A 17,462-nucleotide genomic window follows, 5' to 3' on the forward strand; every position below is an offset into this window, starting at 1 on the left:
CTTCTTCCTCCTCTCCCACCGCAGACAGACACTCAGTCTTCTTCTTTGGCAAAGAAAGAAAAGATGAAATAAAGCAAGGGGAGTGAAAGAGGAGAGGCACAATGGTCAGCTATTTCAAGGGACAGGGCTGGGGCAGCGTCAGGGGTGAAAGAAAAGCAGAATTTTGACAGCTTGAGCCTCAAGAAACAAAAATAAAATCAGCCCGCCCTCTGTGAAATGTGCCAACACAGTGGAAATCAAAGAGCATTAATTCTAAAGGTAAATGTTATTACAGTAGTTTGTCTTAAGTGTACACTGCACATATGGCTTCCTGGATGGATTTAACACCTAAACCTCAGCCAAAAAATCCTGAACGACTGTCTGCACTTTGTATCCCAAAATGAATGGCATGCATTTGCACAACCAAATGGCTTGTATGTGTGTTTCACAGTTGCTTAAATAGGTAGGAACCCAGGGACTATGGAACACATCCACTAAAACTCCAACTATTAAACTGTGATTTAGAGATATCTTTCTTGGAAGTACTGCTACTAAATCTGTAAAAAATATATTTATTAGACATTGATTTTGTTCATGCACACCTATCATGATTAACCAGGCAGGTTGAAAACTTTATAAAGGTCAAAAGAAAATAACAATAAACTCTCAGAGCAGTGGGTTTTACCGAGGTAGTCATCAAAGGAGAACTTGTCGTTGTCCCAGATTTGGATGGTCAGTTTAGGAGCCAGTTTAGTCTCAGCTTTGTCCAAACTCCAGAAATGTTCCTGGAAAGACGCAGGTACATCAGAGAGAAAAACAGGTTTTGTTTTCTCCATGTAATAAAAGCAAGTTCTATAGTTCCAATGCTTTAACACTTAAGAGAGGATTATTTTTATGTAAAAAAAATGTATGTACAGTAAATTATTTTAAAATCAAGACACTTGAGGGCAGCCTGGTGGTTAGCTCTGTCACCCCATAGCAAGAATATTCTGCAAATAGACTCTTCTTTGCTGTCTGTGTAGTGGCTTCACAGTGACTCAGAGCCTCAATCCGCATCATGCTTTCACACTTCATAACAACAAACACAAACACTGAATGTAAACACAGTGTGCATGTGTGTGTGTGTGTGGCTGCCAAAGCATGTACACAAGCCAGTGTCATTGTGTGTTCACCATTTGGCTCACTTTATCTACAAACTCTATCCAAGCACAAGTTGTCACTCTACAACTGTCACAGGTGGGGGTGAGATGTTGTATACAAATGTGTGTCTTATGTGTCTGTAACTGCTTTGTGCAGCATCAGTCACTGTCCTGTTTGTTGCCAGAGGGCTAAGTACAGAATCTTGTTTAGTCTTCTCCCTCATTGGCTCCATCAGTCTTTCTGTCTCAAATCAAAGAAGATGTATTGGTGTAAATGTTACGTTACAGTATTGCCAGGCTACTGCTCACGCGCAGGCCGAGAGGAAGTGGAGAAGGAGGTTTACAGTGACTGAACTTTAATATGATTGAAGAAACCAGTAAACATATATCATGTCATCTTCTGCCAATCAAGTCTTCTTTATTTTGTTCATTACCTAAAAGCCTGTACAGGTCCCTCACACTCTCCTCCAGTGAGCAATGCGATTCACAAACACGCCCTCCTTTCTCCAACATGTTAACGCTGCAGAGGTCTCAGATGACTAACAGCCGCTCCACTAAGAGCAGTGCCACAAAGTTTACAGCTGCTTTCACCTGACGTTAGACTGCAGTCGCAGTTCCCTCTGTCACAGCAGTGGTAAATCAGGTGCTGACGGTATTAGTATACATCTCCTCCTTGATTTTTTTGCATTCCTAAACAGGAATTCCTTAAAATACATGTTGCAATGAGACCAGTCTTGCAAATTTCAGGGCTGCGTTTTACCTTTTCTTCAGTGTAAAACCCACCTGTGACTCCCAGTGAAATGAATACACGTAATTTGACTGTTTTGCACCAAAAAATGAGCCACAAAATGTTAGTAAGTATCAACCACATTGTTATTTTCAGGAGCAGCAGACAGACTTTGGCAAGCTCTGACATCTTATTTGGTGATGGACACAATAATGAAGCATTTTAGCTAAAAATTAGACCTTTTACACTGTCCCCAAGTGACCAAACATCAGTTAATGTACAGTAGATTTGAAGACTTGTGTATACAAGGCTTTTCAAATACGCAGCGCTGTATATGAGCCTATATAATTTGCACTAATATGCAGGGGCTGTGATGGTATTATATCCATATTAGCTTGGCTTGACAGCTGATGGATTCAGAATTCTGAGAGTAAAGGTACAATTTGAATTTAAAGCCAGAATTCAGAGGGAAAAAGTCAGAAACAGCATGCTGACAAAACCACACACTGGTGGTTTTGTGACCTGAACTAGAGCTGAAAAATAAAAGTGCAAATTTTCCTGCCACATATTATAAACTAATATATATCTATAGAGTGTTGATTGTGTGGTTGATCTGTCCCTGTGACTCAGTGATTACATCACCAACCGCTGAGGTTTCTGGCTTCAGGACTGTTTTGGAGTAACAACACTCCACCCAGCAGGGGTTTTCTTTTATTTAAAACTCCCTCTTGTCTTATCGGTTGCTGGCTGAGTGAGGGTGCTGCTACAGGCGAGCAACTGCTGTTGTAAAACATGCTGGCTGCAACTGGCTAAAGAGGCTCGTTCTCAGGCCAAGAACAGCAAATAAATGCTGTTATTCCAGTAGTCAGTGCAACGTTATTAAAGCTCTTCACTAGATGTTTCTGTTGAGTCTCAGAGATCCAACAACATCGAACTCCTTTCTTGCTGAAAATGTCACTTCATTAATTTTGTTAATTGCTGGCTGTTGTACAGGAAACCTCGCCTCCAAAATATCCCTTGACCACACTTCTGACTCAGTCTTGTGCTGGGCCTGATGTTCTTGCCGCAGTTTGTGTTCATGTGGACATTCTTGTTTTTTTAAGATTTAATTCAGTCTGACCAGTGCAGTGTTAAAGATTTTAGCTTTTATCATGTCACCACAGGCAACTGATTAAACAAATATACATTAAAAAAAGAAAATGCTGAAATGGAAATACAAAATAGTAGTATCTGGTGTGTAGCTTGCGTAAAACAAAAAAGCCTGTTTTGCTGAAGGATGAGAACTTTTAAATTCCCATAAAACTTTTTCACCTCGTTTTCCATCTAGTTTAACAGTGTGGCTCACTGATGTGCTTGTCTTGCCGCCCTTCTCCTTTGTTTCATGTTGCTGCTCCAGCTATGCAGTAAATATGTGTGAGTGACAGTGACTTTCCCTCCTATCTTCCGTAAACCTTACCTTTTTGTCAACAACACAGAGCTGTTCTGCTGGTAAATAGTGGAAGGGAAACAGGAATCTGTAGTTGAAGTTTCCTTCTCCGCCAAGGGAGCGGTAGTGGACGTCAGTCTTCTGCTTGTTGTGTTCGTGACCGTCGAGCCAGCTGGCAAACAGAGGAAGGACGTAAGTTGTTGGTCATGTAATTAATTTCTTTGTTTTTATGTAAATCTAGTCAATAAACACACGGGGGCAATAGTTATGGTTATTTTTTAAAGTGATGAGGAGAAGGGAGGAGATGAGATGGAGAATCAGTGTAAAACAGAAGAAGTGTTCGTGAATACCCTTTAACATAGATGTCGCTCATTTTCTCCCCGCTGATGCTGACATCATCCAGGATGACATCACTGGTGTTCCAGATGATGCAACGCAGGAAAAACCTGCGCAAGAACAGATGTGATTACACTGATTATTGATGATTTATAGGTGTATCAATTACAGCGTACTGACAGCGTGACTGAGATAATGGTTAAATGACTAGCTGACTAGTTGATTGATCAGCTGCTTGCATGACTGAGTAAAACACACCATATAGTGATTCATTAATGGATAAGCTGACTAACTGACTGAGTCTTTGAATGAGTGATTAACTACGGTATATGATTGATTGATTGACATCTTAATTGGCTGACTGATTAACTAATACACTTACTAAGTCATTGACTGACTCACCAAGTAATTTAAATATGAATTGCCTGACTGACTAATCAACTAACTGATTTATTGACAAACTGATTCAAAGACTCACTGTTCACTGATTGATTTGCATATCAGTTTACTTGTTACCTGGCTGATTAATTGACATTCTAATTTACTGACAGATTGGCTGATTGACAATGTGACTGGCTGATGAACAGATTGATTGACTGGAGTGTGTTAGCTCTGGAAAAAGATGTCAGAGTTCACCTCAAACCCAGAGATGATCTATAGCAGATTTGACATTTATGAATGTTTGTCTTCTTACTTTTTAGCCTTGCGTGGTGTGATGTTGAAGGCAGGCCCAGGTGGCCCCAGGGCCTTGGGAAACAGGTCCACCCACATCATCAGACGCCCCTGACACCAACAGCCGAGCAAAAGGTGAAATGAAAAGCAAAACAATACAATCAAAGAGAAGTTAAACTGCTGACAAAAGATGGAAGAGGAGAAAGAAACAGACATAAATGATCATTAGTACATGTTACCTGCTCTATGTCAGGTTGCAATGGGCTGTATAGGGATCTGGTCTCCACATGTTCAGGTACCAGTCCCAGTTTCCCCAAGATGTGGAGGGACAGTTGCTCCTTAATTGGACCGAGGTGACGTTTAGATTCATGTTTGTCCTCTGAAAACACACACAGGTATAAAAACAGACCAAAGTTTAAGCACAGGTCATAGTACTCTTTAAATGTTAAAGATGCCAGAGTGGAGAATGGAAACACATAATACTGGGGGGACTGGGAAGAGAGCAGCTCACATAGGAATTATTCATTATTTATTATTCATACACACACACACACACACACACACACACTCAGACACTAATACAGTTTAAGCTGCTCATTGGTCTCTGCATCACCACTGACTGAGGAAAATCAGAGCTCCATCCAAGTAAAATGAAAATATCAAGTTAACGTCAAAAGTTTATGACCGTAAACTTAGAGTCACCTCAACCGAAAGAGAAGAGACGAAGGAAAGACTGGAGAAAGGAAAACAGAGGAGTGGATAAAACAATATGTGGAGATAAAAGGACACATACAGTAAGAAGGATACAAGGAGAAGTGAGGACATAATAGGAAAGGAAACAGAAATCTAGGCAAACAAAAGGAAAAGAAGTCAAGAAGAGAAGAACCCCAAAGACAAGTTTGGGGGGGGGGAAATAAAAAAATAAAAGAAAACAAAACTGCAAAAATGCAAAGAGAAAGTATGACAAGAAAGTTTTGCCAAAATAAGTCAAAAGATAGGACAAAATCGAGAGAAAGGTGAGTGAGGGAAGGATGGAAAGAAGAGAGAAAAGCAAACACGAGCAAGAAAGAGGGAGAAGCCCAGAGGGCAATGGAAGAGAGAGAGAAAATGTGATAAAGATACTGTAAAAAGAAGGTGACAAAAAAGGAGACAAGACAAGGAGAAATGGAAAGACAAAAAGGATGAGGAAGCAAAAAGGAAAAGATGGGAGAGCAAAAGAACAGAAATTGATAAAGAAAGGAAAAGGAGAGCAGAAGGGAAGATGAATGAGAAGAGGATGAGGACAGAAAAAAGGAAAATGGGTACAGTGATAGATAGGAGGGAGGAGTGGAGGAGGAGAGAGACCTTTACCCTAATTAGCGGCCGCTTTTGATGGGCAACAGGCTGACGCACAGTAGCACCGTAGCAACTGTGGAAAGAGAACGCGGTGGCGCTCTATGCTAACTGAGAGATGACCACGATGTTGACATTGGCTTGTCTACGCACACACACACACTCCTCACACACACACACACACACACACACACACACACACACACACACACACACACACACACACACACACAGTTGTACCATAAATCACCAAAACGACAACCATGACCTTGCGTTGCACCAGTTATGGAACATATGTGTGTTTTGTGTGTGTGTCTTTGCGAGTGAAAATGAAGCTTGAATATTTAGCTCCTCTCTTTGCTTTTCAGGTGGTCCTGCGGGTTCAACGTCCCTCTCCATCCTTCTTTTCTCCCTTCTGTCCTCAACCCCTTCCAAATTTTATAGTTTTAGTAGCAGAGTATCAGTCAAAGGTTTGGACACACTTTCCCATGTGATCAAAAGAGAAGAGAAGAGAAACAAGGAAGGAAAAGAGATAGACGGATGTGTGCAGTGGAAGAGGAGACAAATGAAACAAAAAATGAGCAAAGTGAGAGATGGGACAGAGAAACAAAGGAGCAAACAGAGAAAGAAAAAGAGAAGAGAGAGATGGGGCCACAGTGGGAGCATAGTGCAGAGTGATTTATCTGCTGTGAGCGTGTAAGAGCCACTTGTCCACACACACTCAAATGTGTGTTCTCATTAAACTGAGACATTTGTAATGGTGGAAGATCTGAGAGAGTCTGAGTCAATCAGTAATGTACTGAAGGGCGTGTGCGTGCATGTTCGGTGGCGTCAGCTCCGTGGTCGAACTACCCTGCACTTCACGCTTCTTTCTCACTAATTTTGTTTGTGATTCGCACTGGCTTCGGCAGTAGAACAAAAACAGAACAAGTTAAAAATAAAACAAAATTCACAGATTCTAAAATATAATTGTGTCTATATCAGTATTTCTTTTTCCTATGATTTATGAGCATGCATCCCTCACCGAGGTCTGCAGCAGTGTATTGATCTCCTCTGAAGTAGACCGTGTCGTTCTCATAGGTGGGCTTTCGCAGGTTTTGTCGCTCACACACTCTGAACAACAGCTGCCTGGGTGTCATCTGGTCTCGCCACTGGTTTATCCCTGATCTATTGGGGGAGATGCAAAAAGTGTATGAGATAATAACCTGCTGACCCTATAAACACAGTAGAGGAATATTTTTATAGACATTTGTTTTTATTTATTCCATTCGTTTGTCACATTTTTAAAAACATCATGAGAAAAACCACAGATGTAAACAAAACTAAAAAAACAAAACTGTGTCTTAGGAATAGATGAACAATGATAACAATTAAAAAAGTATAAAACACAATCATCTGGCAACTGTGTTCACTCACACACAGTAGGACTGCGGCAGGCCACACATGGCTCCGTATCTGGATAGGAAGCGATTCTCCAGGTCCACCACTGTCTCTCCAATCTTCTCGTCCTTGGTTAGCATGTCATGGTCATACAACATCACCCGGAGGTCCTTCTCCAGAGGGAGGGAACAGTTGAGTTCAAACATCCTGGAAGACAAGGAGGTAACAACAACACAGGGAAAACAGCTTTTATTAAGACAGAATACGACTCTCCCACAACGCTATGGAGGCCATATTGGAGGTCCAAGCCATTGTTGATTACTTAATCATTCAGCATTTTAGTCACATATTCCCTCTTTAACCTGAATTATGGTGACACTTTATTGTGCATGTAAATGTGATCAAATTCAGTCCTAACAATATCTAATAAGATTTAAAAAAGCATGTACTCTTCCTCTGTATAGCTATATTGTATTGTATTGTATTGTGAAGAACAGAGCCAGTCCTCCTATGATTTCCATGTGAGAGAGAACTTTGAATTTGACCTCCGAAGACTGAATTTAACAAGTACAAAATGCCAGAATTTTCAACTGCTGTTTCAGCCTGTCACGGAGTCAGTCTGGACTCTGATGTTGGCTATGCCTCTGCACTCCTCTTTGTCCTGGTGTTGTGATTGGTGTGAGTGTAGAGACCCCTACTGATGCTAGAATGAACAAGGCACAGAGGGAGAGACGATGGAGGAAACAGTGAAGCCAATGAAAAGGAAAAGTGATCAAATTCAAGATGAAAAGGCTGCAAAATTCAAAAGTGACCTTCTAAAATAAAGTATGCAGTCAACCATGCTTTCAGTTAGACTATACACTATGTGATGTTGTCATGGAAAATGTTTCCTAAGTAATATGTTTGGGCTGGAAAAAATGAATCCACCCATCAATGAACATGTTAAACAAGTATGAGAAAAGGTTTGTGAACTGTTCTAGAGAAAACAGAGTTAAAACACTTAAGTACAGTAAGACCTCAGCGTAGTGAAACCCCCCCCAAAAAGCTGCCAAGCAACAAGAGGTTGCTCCAAGTGCTTCACATTCAGTGTGTGTCAAGTGGTTTGTGGTAATCTGAGTAACTGCAAATTTGCTTGGAGGTCTGCATCACTAAAGCATACTATCAACTGAAATAAAAACAACCTAAAGAGCAAACTGACACCAAGTTCGGCACTAAAAGAACTTCTCATATGTTAAAAAAATAAGCATTCAGGCCCCTGTGTTAAAAAGTACATGGTGTAAATTCCTTTGTCAATCTTTGTTTGACCAAATTTCCACAAACAAAGAGTTAATGGGGACCTACAACAAAATTTTGCGGGTTCATCCGGCCATGCCTATCAGTTATTTGAAAAGTGAATTTACTGTACCAAAACATTCACCAAATGAACGAGTTTTTTTGGTTGGGTTCTGTGAGGGATTTCGATGAAGTGGATGCAAAACCACTTGAAATGATAAAATCTTAAAGAAAAGACACAGCACCTTGATTTTGAGTTGGATATAAGAAGATTTTTTTAAAGAAAGAAAGAACAACAAGACAGAAAAAGAGAGACCGAATCCAAACCTTCAGCTGAGCCCTTGTGTTTTCACAGCCACAACTTTAAGTCTGACAAAGTGCCTTAGATAAAATTCTGGGAGATGGGAAGACAGACATGAAGACAGCTCAAAGGAACATTACATACTTCCCAAAGACAGGGTCCAATGTACAGGGGATGTAGTTTTCGTGGTCGCTGATGGTCTTTTTTCCCAAGGTGATCTTCACATAGGGGTCACACTGAAAACAAAAATGTTCTATTAATCTATTTGGCTTATTGTTCTTTTCTTTCCAGACAATTTGTTTTAAGTACAACTAACTCTAACTGCAAGGATATCTTTTCCATATCCACTGTGGTTCATTAAACTGTGTGACGATTAATCAGACACATTCCTATCCATTCTACCTTGCTGTTGGCATCTTTGGGCTGCAGTCCCTGAGCCTGGATGATGTAGACCCGGACCAAACACTCCTCAATGCCATTGGGAGGGAGCTTTCTGAACTGCCTTGGGGGAGCAGAGGTGGAGGGGTCGTCTGGTAGCGGGTAGATCTTAAACATACCCTGGTTAAGGAGAGAGAGGGGGTTTGTGGGATCAAAGACAAGCTGCGGTAAAAGACGTGAACATCACGAGGGAAAAATCACATATTTAACCTTTTAGTTTTGTGACATGATGTGATATTTTGTGACATGACATGCATGTCATAACATTATACAATGAGATTTTGTGATGCGGTAATGTTCTGTGACATAACATGACGCAATGTAACGCAACGAACAGTAAAGTGAGGAGGTTTTGTGGCAAAATGACAGAATAAAACAGAGCTGAATAGAACTCAAGCAAAACAAAACAAAGCATAAGAAATGGTACATCCAAAAAAAAAAAAAGACAAATGCAATAAAATATAACCAAATGAAAAACATTTAAAGCTTTACCTTGAACTCTCCCACCACTGAGGGATCTTCTCCTTCATCCTGAGTCTTTCCTCTGTACAGTTTGAATGTTTGACAGAAATCTGAAAAACCACTAAAGCCTTCGACCTTCTCCAACTCCCGGTCATACACCTGAGGAAGAGGAGAGGAATTTATTACATCTCTGTATTTACATATATCAATAGCTATGTTTATGTGGGACTCAAAAAGCAGAAATGGGTGAGAAGAGAGGTAAGGATGTCAAGTTAGAGGGTGATAGAGAGGGTGTAAGGGATGAGAAGTAAATGTTGAAATGTGATAAAGTAGGGAGGAAAGACATTAAAAGCGGAGAAAGAAAAGTCTGAAGAGAGCGAGGTAAGGGTCATACAAGAGGGAAAAGAGAGATGAGACGGAAGAGAAAAGGGAAGAAAATGAGAGGTGAGAAAATCAAATGACACAGAAGATGAATGATAAGGGGGTTAAGTAAAGGAAGGATGTGCATGAATAGGAGAAAATGAGATAAAAGTAAGGAAGATGAGAACAAGGAAAGACAAGATGAATGGAAGAAGAGTGGAAATGAGATGAAAACATGACTTTGTGTACATGACATGCAGACATGAACATTTTTATCTGTTAATTCCTTTTTACAACAACATGATGCACATAAGAATACTTAAACAGAAACACACAGTGGTATTAACACCAGAATCATCTTTATTTTTAACATTCTTCATCAGTTCGGCAACATAACACACACACACAGCTCTGTGGTGAGTCGCTGCAAAGACAAAAGACTCCTAAAAAGTAAGTTGGAAACACTGGTTCACTTCACAAACAAAACTACCGTGTATCAAAGGGAGTAGGAGGTGGAGGCAATTCCTGCTTGTTCATTTGCTGTATGTCAAACGAAGAAAGTAACCATGAGCTAACTGTAATGTTTTTCGAGTTGTTGGGTGGCAGCTCTGACAGAGTCAGGCTAGCTCTTTTGCAAAGATTTCAGTTTTTGTGTTAATCTAGGTCAGACATGTCCTAGCCTAGAGGTTTTCAGACTGTAAGGTGCCCATTCAACACAGCGGCAGCAGCCATATAGGCCGTGACTCAAAAGCTTATGGAGACAATTAAGTAAAGCTTTAAAATCATTAGTGCCCAATTGCCAAGAAGGAACTGCTATTCGCATCCATACATATGGGGATAATGGTGTGGAGCAGTTGTCTTGATTTTTTCTGAGAGTGTCGGAGTTTGAAAATCCCTACTTCAAAACATCAAGAACTAATTTGCTGAGAAGAGCAACCAAAGGTTTGTCAAAGAGCAAAGGAAACATAGGAGGCAGGAGGGTGAAAAGAAAGGAGGTGGCAATATGGGGTGAAAGGAAGTTAAAGGAGGGTGGAAGGGTTGGAAACAGTGGCTCATTTCCCTGTGACAGCGGCAGATCTGAGCACAGGGTTTGTCAAAGCAAATCAAGGAACAGGAGAGAAGAGGAGGTAGGGATGAATACAAAGGCGTCGTTGGCAGAAAGTAAGTGGAGGGGACCAATCACAAGAGGGTGGAAGTGAGGCAAAGTGATGATGGAACCACTGGCTCATTGGTCATTCCACCAGTTTCCAACCAACTGCCAAGTGAATTTTGACCAAAGTTTTGAAATGTTGTTAAAACTCAAAGGCGACTTAGATGTGTTTCCATCGACCAGGGTGAAACCATTTAACAGGCTTCCTGAATAAAATAAATAGATTCACTAGAAAAATGGTAAGAGTTCATCAAGGGTAAATGGCTACTGGGCAAACTATTATTGTTCTCGCCTGTGCTGTGTCTAATACTTTGATCTACAGAAAAAGAAAGAGGCGGACAGAAGAATATGACATGACCTTTCTGGAACATTTCTGGTAGTTAGAAGGTGACTGATGTGTAATTTGGTTCTTCATTTTACTGATGCTTCCAAAACTGATCAGATAATTTATTAGTTTTTGTAAGTTTGTTTGCACTGATTACATACAGTAAGGAAAATATTACTTTCAAGCTCTTTTTTAGCTTTTGTTTTACATGTATGTAAGAATACGTGCGGAAAACCTGTGTTATAGCTGCAGAACAAGCAAAGGCTCTATTAAGAAAGGGAAAGAACAAAAAAAAGCAAGAAAGAAATTGAAAAAACAGAGTTAAAGCTGGTGCAGTGATGCAAAATGGGAAGTTAGAGGTTTAATTTAAGTGTAATACAGAAAGGCCAAAGTTTGACATGATTAGTCATTTGTTTGGCCATCAGACAAGAAGACTGATATGTTCTTTGTGTCCCAACGGAAGAAAAGGTTGGCGTTTGGGCCAAGAGAATCAGGATAAGGGTTGAGCAGAGCGTGATGGCGGTGAGGTGGGGGTGTGCTACATGGAATTGTGGCTAAACCGTGGTAGACTCTTGAAGAACGAGACTAAAGACAGACGACAGCTGACGTTATCGCTACTATCAACCACCCGGCATCGGACAGTGGCCTTTTCGAAGCGGAAAATTCACTATTGATGAATCATAGTTGTTGTTCAGAAAATGGACAAAATGTCATGGCAACAGTCTGCGAGGATGAGGCATGAGAAGAGAGGGGGAGGAGGGGAGCGATGGAAGGACAGCCTGACAGAGAGAACTGGCAAAAGATGTGATTTAAATGATGAAGTTTGGGCAAAGCATTAAGAAAACACCAAGAGCTGCAATGTCTCCATTTCTTCATATTTTCATCACTGACCTAACACAGAGGCCCTGGATAAACAATAATAATTAATTCACAAATGTCATCATAGAGGCCATCTCAATGGTGTGGTATCGTCAGTGAATTTTTACAAAGTTGTAGCCTACTGTACATGTTTGGCTGTGAAGTCTTGGGTCACAGTAGTAAAGAGTGGGTGGCGTTGCCAGCTAGAACTGACAGTATGTCTGTCTGGTTAAATTACTTTGAATTATCCAAGAATTATCCCACATACAGATTTACCTGGAAACACAAACATTATTGATTATCAAAATATGATTATTTCAGACTAATCTAGACATGTGAATGTTAAAACAATTTATTCAGTTTAAGCACCTACACTTACATAACAACACTACATTAACACTGTGCATTAATTTTTATATGTAGAGAACATGTTCAGTGAGGCTTGTATTTCAGTCCATCTTCTCAGTTAGTAACACGTACATTAAATACACATTCTTACCGTCAGAGTGTCAAAGCCTCTTTCTAGGTACGTTCCACATTTGTTTTTCTCTCCTGTTGAGGCGTAGAACTTACTCCACCAGTCCATGAAGTCTTCTCCCTGTTGGTCACATACTCAGAGGTTGGCATGTTGACAATAGCTTGGACATAAATATGGCTCTAGTGTTAGTTAAGCACTTCAGCCTTCTTGAGTCCATCTCCTTCCTCAACAAAATGTCTGTGGCTGCTGAAATGGATTCTACGTTGTTGATGGAACTGATTTTCCTTAGCATCTGAACTTTTTTAATGACCTCTAACCTTTAAAACATATTAAAACAGTGAGTAGTCTTTGCCTCTGTAGGGCAACTTAGCGCCGGGCTCAGAAGTAATCTGCTTTCATGGTTTTTCCAGTGATGGCATAGCAACATGGAACTAGCCAACTCATGTCAACACAAGTTAAAAAGTGCCTTTGGCGGCTTCGTAGCATTAAGGTCATGGTATATGGACAGTCTGAGGCAATGGAAACGGGCTATATTGGATGGGACAGGCACAAAGTAGACAAAACCAACATGAACATCAAAAGAAATGTGCTATAGAAAATTGATAAGTAAATAAAACAGAAGTCACAAAATGCATGTTTATGCATTAATGAAAAAGAATCCCTCTACTGCTTTGCTTCAAACTTTTCCCACTGATTCTCTGCTACGCATAAATATTCTGTGGCCACAGAAATACTTGTCATGAATGGGTAAAGCCTGAACTGAATTTATTTAGCAGATTTAGTGTGTTTCAGTGAAGCTATTTTGTCTGTGTATGCTGTCAGTTCTTTGCTTTTTCTGTGGATGTATGATGTGTGTGGTCAACATGAATACATGTTTTTCCTGATAGAAACCTTAGTACATATGGAACTTTACTATGTGAATACTGATGTGAGTTTAAAATGGTGATCAGAAACTGTAATTTGTCATTTTCATAAGTGATTAAACACATCTGCTCACAAACTTACCCAAGGTTGCATCTAGTGTCCGCATTAAAAGACAAATAAGACAATTAAATGTCATTTACTGTATACTCCATTGTTACAAACACATGAACGCTAGCATAATGTACCCCCTCACTAAAATAACAGGATGAAACAGATTTCAGCATATTCTTTATACCTATTCTCATAACACATTGAGGGTTTCATTCCAATGTGAAGCATAAATCATTTGAAAAAAAATAAAAATAACAGATCCCTTTATTGTAAAATGACAGCTGGCATGAAAGTAAAGGCTGATAAAGTTACTGTCACAGCCATAACTCATCCTGAGGCTGGTGCTTACAAAGTAGCCCTGCTTTGGAGGATAAAATATCTTTGTTTTTGAATGCTGCATGATGGATTTTGTGGTTTGGATACAAGTAATATATGATTTTGGGGGGGCATATAACCCCTTTGAATGAAACACTGTTTTGTGTTTTTATCAGTACTTATTTTTTATAAGATTTGAAGCAGCACCATCCTTAAAATTTACTAAAAGTCTGTTCACATTGGCAGCCTCGAGGAGAGTTCTTAAACTCTCATTTTTGAGTATTTTCTCATAGGAGAAAAAGTTCTGTCTGTCTGACTAAGTGTGTGTGTGTGTTCATGGCAGAGAATGACTGGGGAATACCAAGGGGACATATCAGACTACCAGCCTGCCCTTTCACACACACGCGCTTGCCCAAAACATACATTTCAGCTCAACTCGTCCCCTCCCTGCAACCTTCAATCCTCTGAGGAACACTCAAAACCTAAAACACATTGGTGACGCATGCACCACATTTTCCTTTGTGTGTGTGTAAACATAAATATAGAACAAAAGTGCTCTTATGGCACTGATTTGGTGTAGAATCCCCTTTCTCCTACTTCCCACAGACTTAGACACACACACACACACACACACACACAGAGGGGAAAAACTATGGGTTTCCTGATTTTTCCAAAGTGGCAGCATGGCATGGAAAAGGACAGCACGTGGCTTTCAACTAGGACATGGCACACACTTGCATGGCCCTCAGTGTCTGAGCCATGAAGCGTCTGGTGTGTGTTAATGTGCCCTGTGTGTGCGCAGCTGTTGTCAAACACTGATGACAAGCTGTGTGTGCGCACCCACCGGTGTGTGTTAGGGTGTGCTCACTCAAGCCCACAACTCCTGATTGAGACAGATGAAGGCTGTGGGTGGAGTATACATTCAAGATGCAGTATCAAACACACATATACAGCACGCAGCCTGCAGCGGTCTGCTCAGGGTGTCAGTATGGTTTGCAGCCTATTATTATGCCCTGCAGGGAAAGCCAGGCTAACCAAACAAGAAGGGCACTGCCAAGAACTCTGTAAGCAGAAAGAATGGATTTACATAAGAGCACTGAGCTGCTTTATAAATGATTTTTGTGGCTTTCTGTTTACTCATAAAGCCAATGTATCACCAAGAAATTGCTCCCAAACAGCTGACAGAGTGTAAATACCAGTGATAAGCTCCAGGAAGCCAGAGTTTACAGTATGAGCTGTGACACCCTCGACCTCACATGAGGGACAACTGCTAAAACAGTGTACACATAGACAGTGGACTATCATGAGCCTCCAAGACAGCTTCAAATACCACTGGCCACTATGGATTATGGTACATTGGGGCGTTACAAATGTTACTCAGGCTCTGAACCAACTAGAGCTGGTCGACATTTGCAGGTTTTGTCAACTCATTATGTGATATGCTGTCTACAAACTGCATTACTATGGGTTCATTTTTTAACCGTCCAAAGCCAAAAATCCATAAATCTCACTTGCATTTCCCAGTTACATTTGTTAGTTCATGTAAAGTCAGTTTAATGTATAAAGTGCATGGGACCGCAAGGGTGCAGAATGTTTAACCTTTACAGATTTAGCCAAATTTTGCCTGGATTCCAGCATCTTCATAGACATTGCATCCATAAAGAGGACTTCCACAAGCTATGCAGCTATGCAATATAAATGAATAAATTTTAGCATACAAATTCTATATAAACTATTCACATGGAAGAATAGCTACAAAAGGTAATAGCTCTTAAAGTGGCAATTAAAACTTTAGAATACCTTTTACCAGCCTTAATTTATGCTAAACTGATTTATTACCTTTTAACACTTTTTAAGTTCCTACAGACACCATGTGATTATAACAGCTTTACAAAGCTTTTCAACCATGATTAGCCCAGATCAAAACTAAACATATAGAAATCTGTTGAACTGCATATCACCAAAAATTTATAGAGCAGACGTTTGTTTTTGCCTGACATGTAGGAACTGTGAACTAAATGCCTCAGATAGAGTAAAGTATCACACACGAGGCAAACGGTGAACACATAAAACCCATGTCATCCAGAAGTGCATGGGCATATTTGGATGATGTGCTGTGAAGTGTTCAAATTCTGGAGGTGAACAGCAGCTTACATCAGTCTGTGGCTGAAATTAGCAGAACAAGAAAAACAGTGATTTAGTAATCTATTCTGACATCTTGTTTTTGGTCACAGTGTCATTATAAGGTCATAAATATGAGTTTCATAAAGCCTAAAAGAAAGAATGCTTCAAACTCACCTGGCATGAAGCCATTTAAATTGGTTTCTCTGGTTAGAAAGCAGCAAGGAGGGATTTATGGAACTAGAGGCAAAATACAAGTTGGACTTTAACCAAACTTGACTGGATTTTGGCAATGAGCTAGTTTTGATGGAGAATTAATCGAAGAAGGGTGGCGCAGTGCAACTATAATTTTCAAAGGGGTACACATTCATATAAAACATCACAAATAGAAAACATACACACAAAAACCATGTTAAATAAAGTGTCTTGACAGCTTATTTAAATGCAACTAGCTTATGCATGGAGTGAAAAATAAGAAAAGAGAGAGGCTGGTTTGATCTATGATAAGTATTAGCATCAAGCCTAGATGCTACAGATGAAATGTGACACACAGTGTTCATTTTCCATCTGAGCAATGCTAGATATCAAATATCTCAAATGGGCATTGGTGCCTCCAAGGTTTAAGAATCCATGATGCCACTGACAGACGATCTTCTTAAACAACTCAAACTAAATCTGACTGGTGCGCCTTGGAAGCCGCTCTACTGTGCACACACTCTGCTGCAGTAATCTGGTAATCATCAGACAAACATCCATGACCCGCTTGTTGGCCGTGACCCAGAGATTAAGAAGCCAGGATTTATAGCACACGAGAGAGTGAGTTTTCTCTTTCTGGTGCCATGAGATATTAGTCCTCCTCCTCTTTTTCCTCATTGTAGTCAAACTTTTTTTGTGATTCTTTTCCTTCTCCTTCTTTTAGTCATTTTCTCCCTTTCTCAGTTAACAATCCCTCCTTCTGCCTTTAGTAACTGTCTGCTTACACAGAGTGGTGGTATACAAGATCTATAGCAGCTCTGTTGATTTTGGCCCTGGCCAGACAGAAAATTGAGCCTTTAATTTGACTGGTTTCAATATCTGACCCTTAATAAAACAAATATCTTTGTTTAAAAAGAAAGAAATCACCCCCACTTACTGTCGAGTGAGGATGGAGAGAGCACTGTTTGATGCGTGTATTTGTGTGCACAGCCTGGAATAGGTCAAGCTAAGTCTTCAAATTGACCTGGCTTACATAAATAAAATAGACAAATGTAACGAGGAGCGTGGTCTCCCGTTCAAATCCGGTATCAGATTTCCTCTGTAACCGCACAGCTCTGTGTGTCGCTCTGTAAAATCCTGATTTCTGGAGTAGAATGTATTTTCCTGACAAGAGATCAAAGAAGCAAAATGCAAAAAGATTCTTGCTGCACCCCAGGTTGA

General features: G+C 40.2%; 1 protein-coding gene across 10 annotated transcripts in view; it reads right to left on the bottom strand.

Annotated features, from left to right (window-relative positions):
- The window catches only part of dysf (dysferlin, limb girdle muscular dystrophy 2B (autosomal recessive)), a 71,280-nt gene that overhangs the window by 11,805 nt on the left and 42,013 nt on the right, over positions 1-17,462 (bottom strand). For 7 of the 10 annotated variants that reach the window (XR_002276934.1, XM_020624277.1, XM_020624274.1 and 4 more), the window contains 12 exons: positions 13,641-13,652; positions 12,657-12,755; positions 9,495-9,623; positions 8,967-9,122; positions 8,709-8,800; positions 7,028-7,198; positions 6,636-6,778; positions 4,519-4,658; positions 4,302-4,390; positions 3,622-3,717; positions 3,302-3,443; positions 665-764 (listed from right to left, as the gene is read on the bottom strand). Coding sequence is in view for 9 of the 10 variants with exons in the window: in XM_020624277.1 (XP_020479933.1) it covers positions 665-764; positions 3,302-3,443; positions 3,622-3,717; positions 4,302-4,390; positions 4,519-4,658; positions 6,636-6,778; positions 7,028-7,198; positions 8,709-8,800; positions 8,967-9,122; positions 9,495-9,623; positions 12,657-12,755; positions 13,641-13,652 (1,369 nt within the window). In the remaining variant the exon portion in view is untranslated. The remainder of the gene's footprint in view (positions 1-664; positions 765-3,301; positions 3,444-3,621; positions 3,718-4,301; positions 4,391-4,518; positions 4,659-6,635; positions 6,779-7,027; positions 7,199-8,708; positions 8,801-8,966; positions 9,123-9,494; positions 9,624-12,656; positions 12,756-13,640; positions 13,653-17,462) is intronic. The other 3 variants (XM_020624280.1, XM_020624279.1, XM_020624281.1) reach the window with 1 other exon arrangement.

Source organism: Monopterus albus, unplaced genomic scaffold, assembly GCF_001952655.1.
Source record: "Monopterus albus unplaced genomic scaffold, M_albus_1.0 scaffold324.1, whole genome shotgun sequence".
Taxonomy (NCBI): Eukaryota; Metazoa; Chordata; class Actinopteri; order Synbranchiformes; family Synbranchidae; genus Monopterus; species Monopterus albus.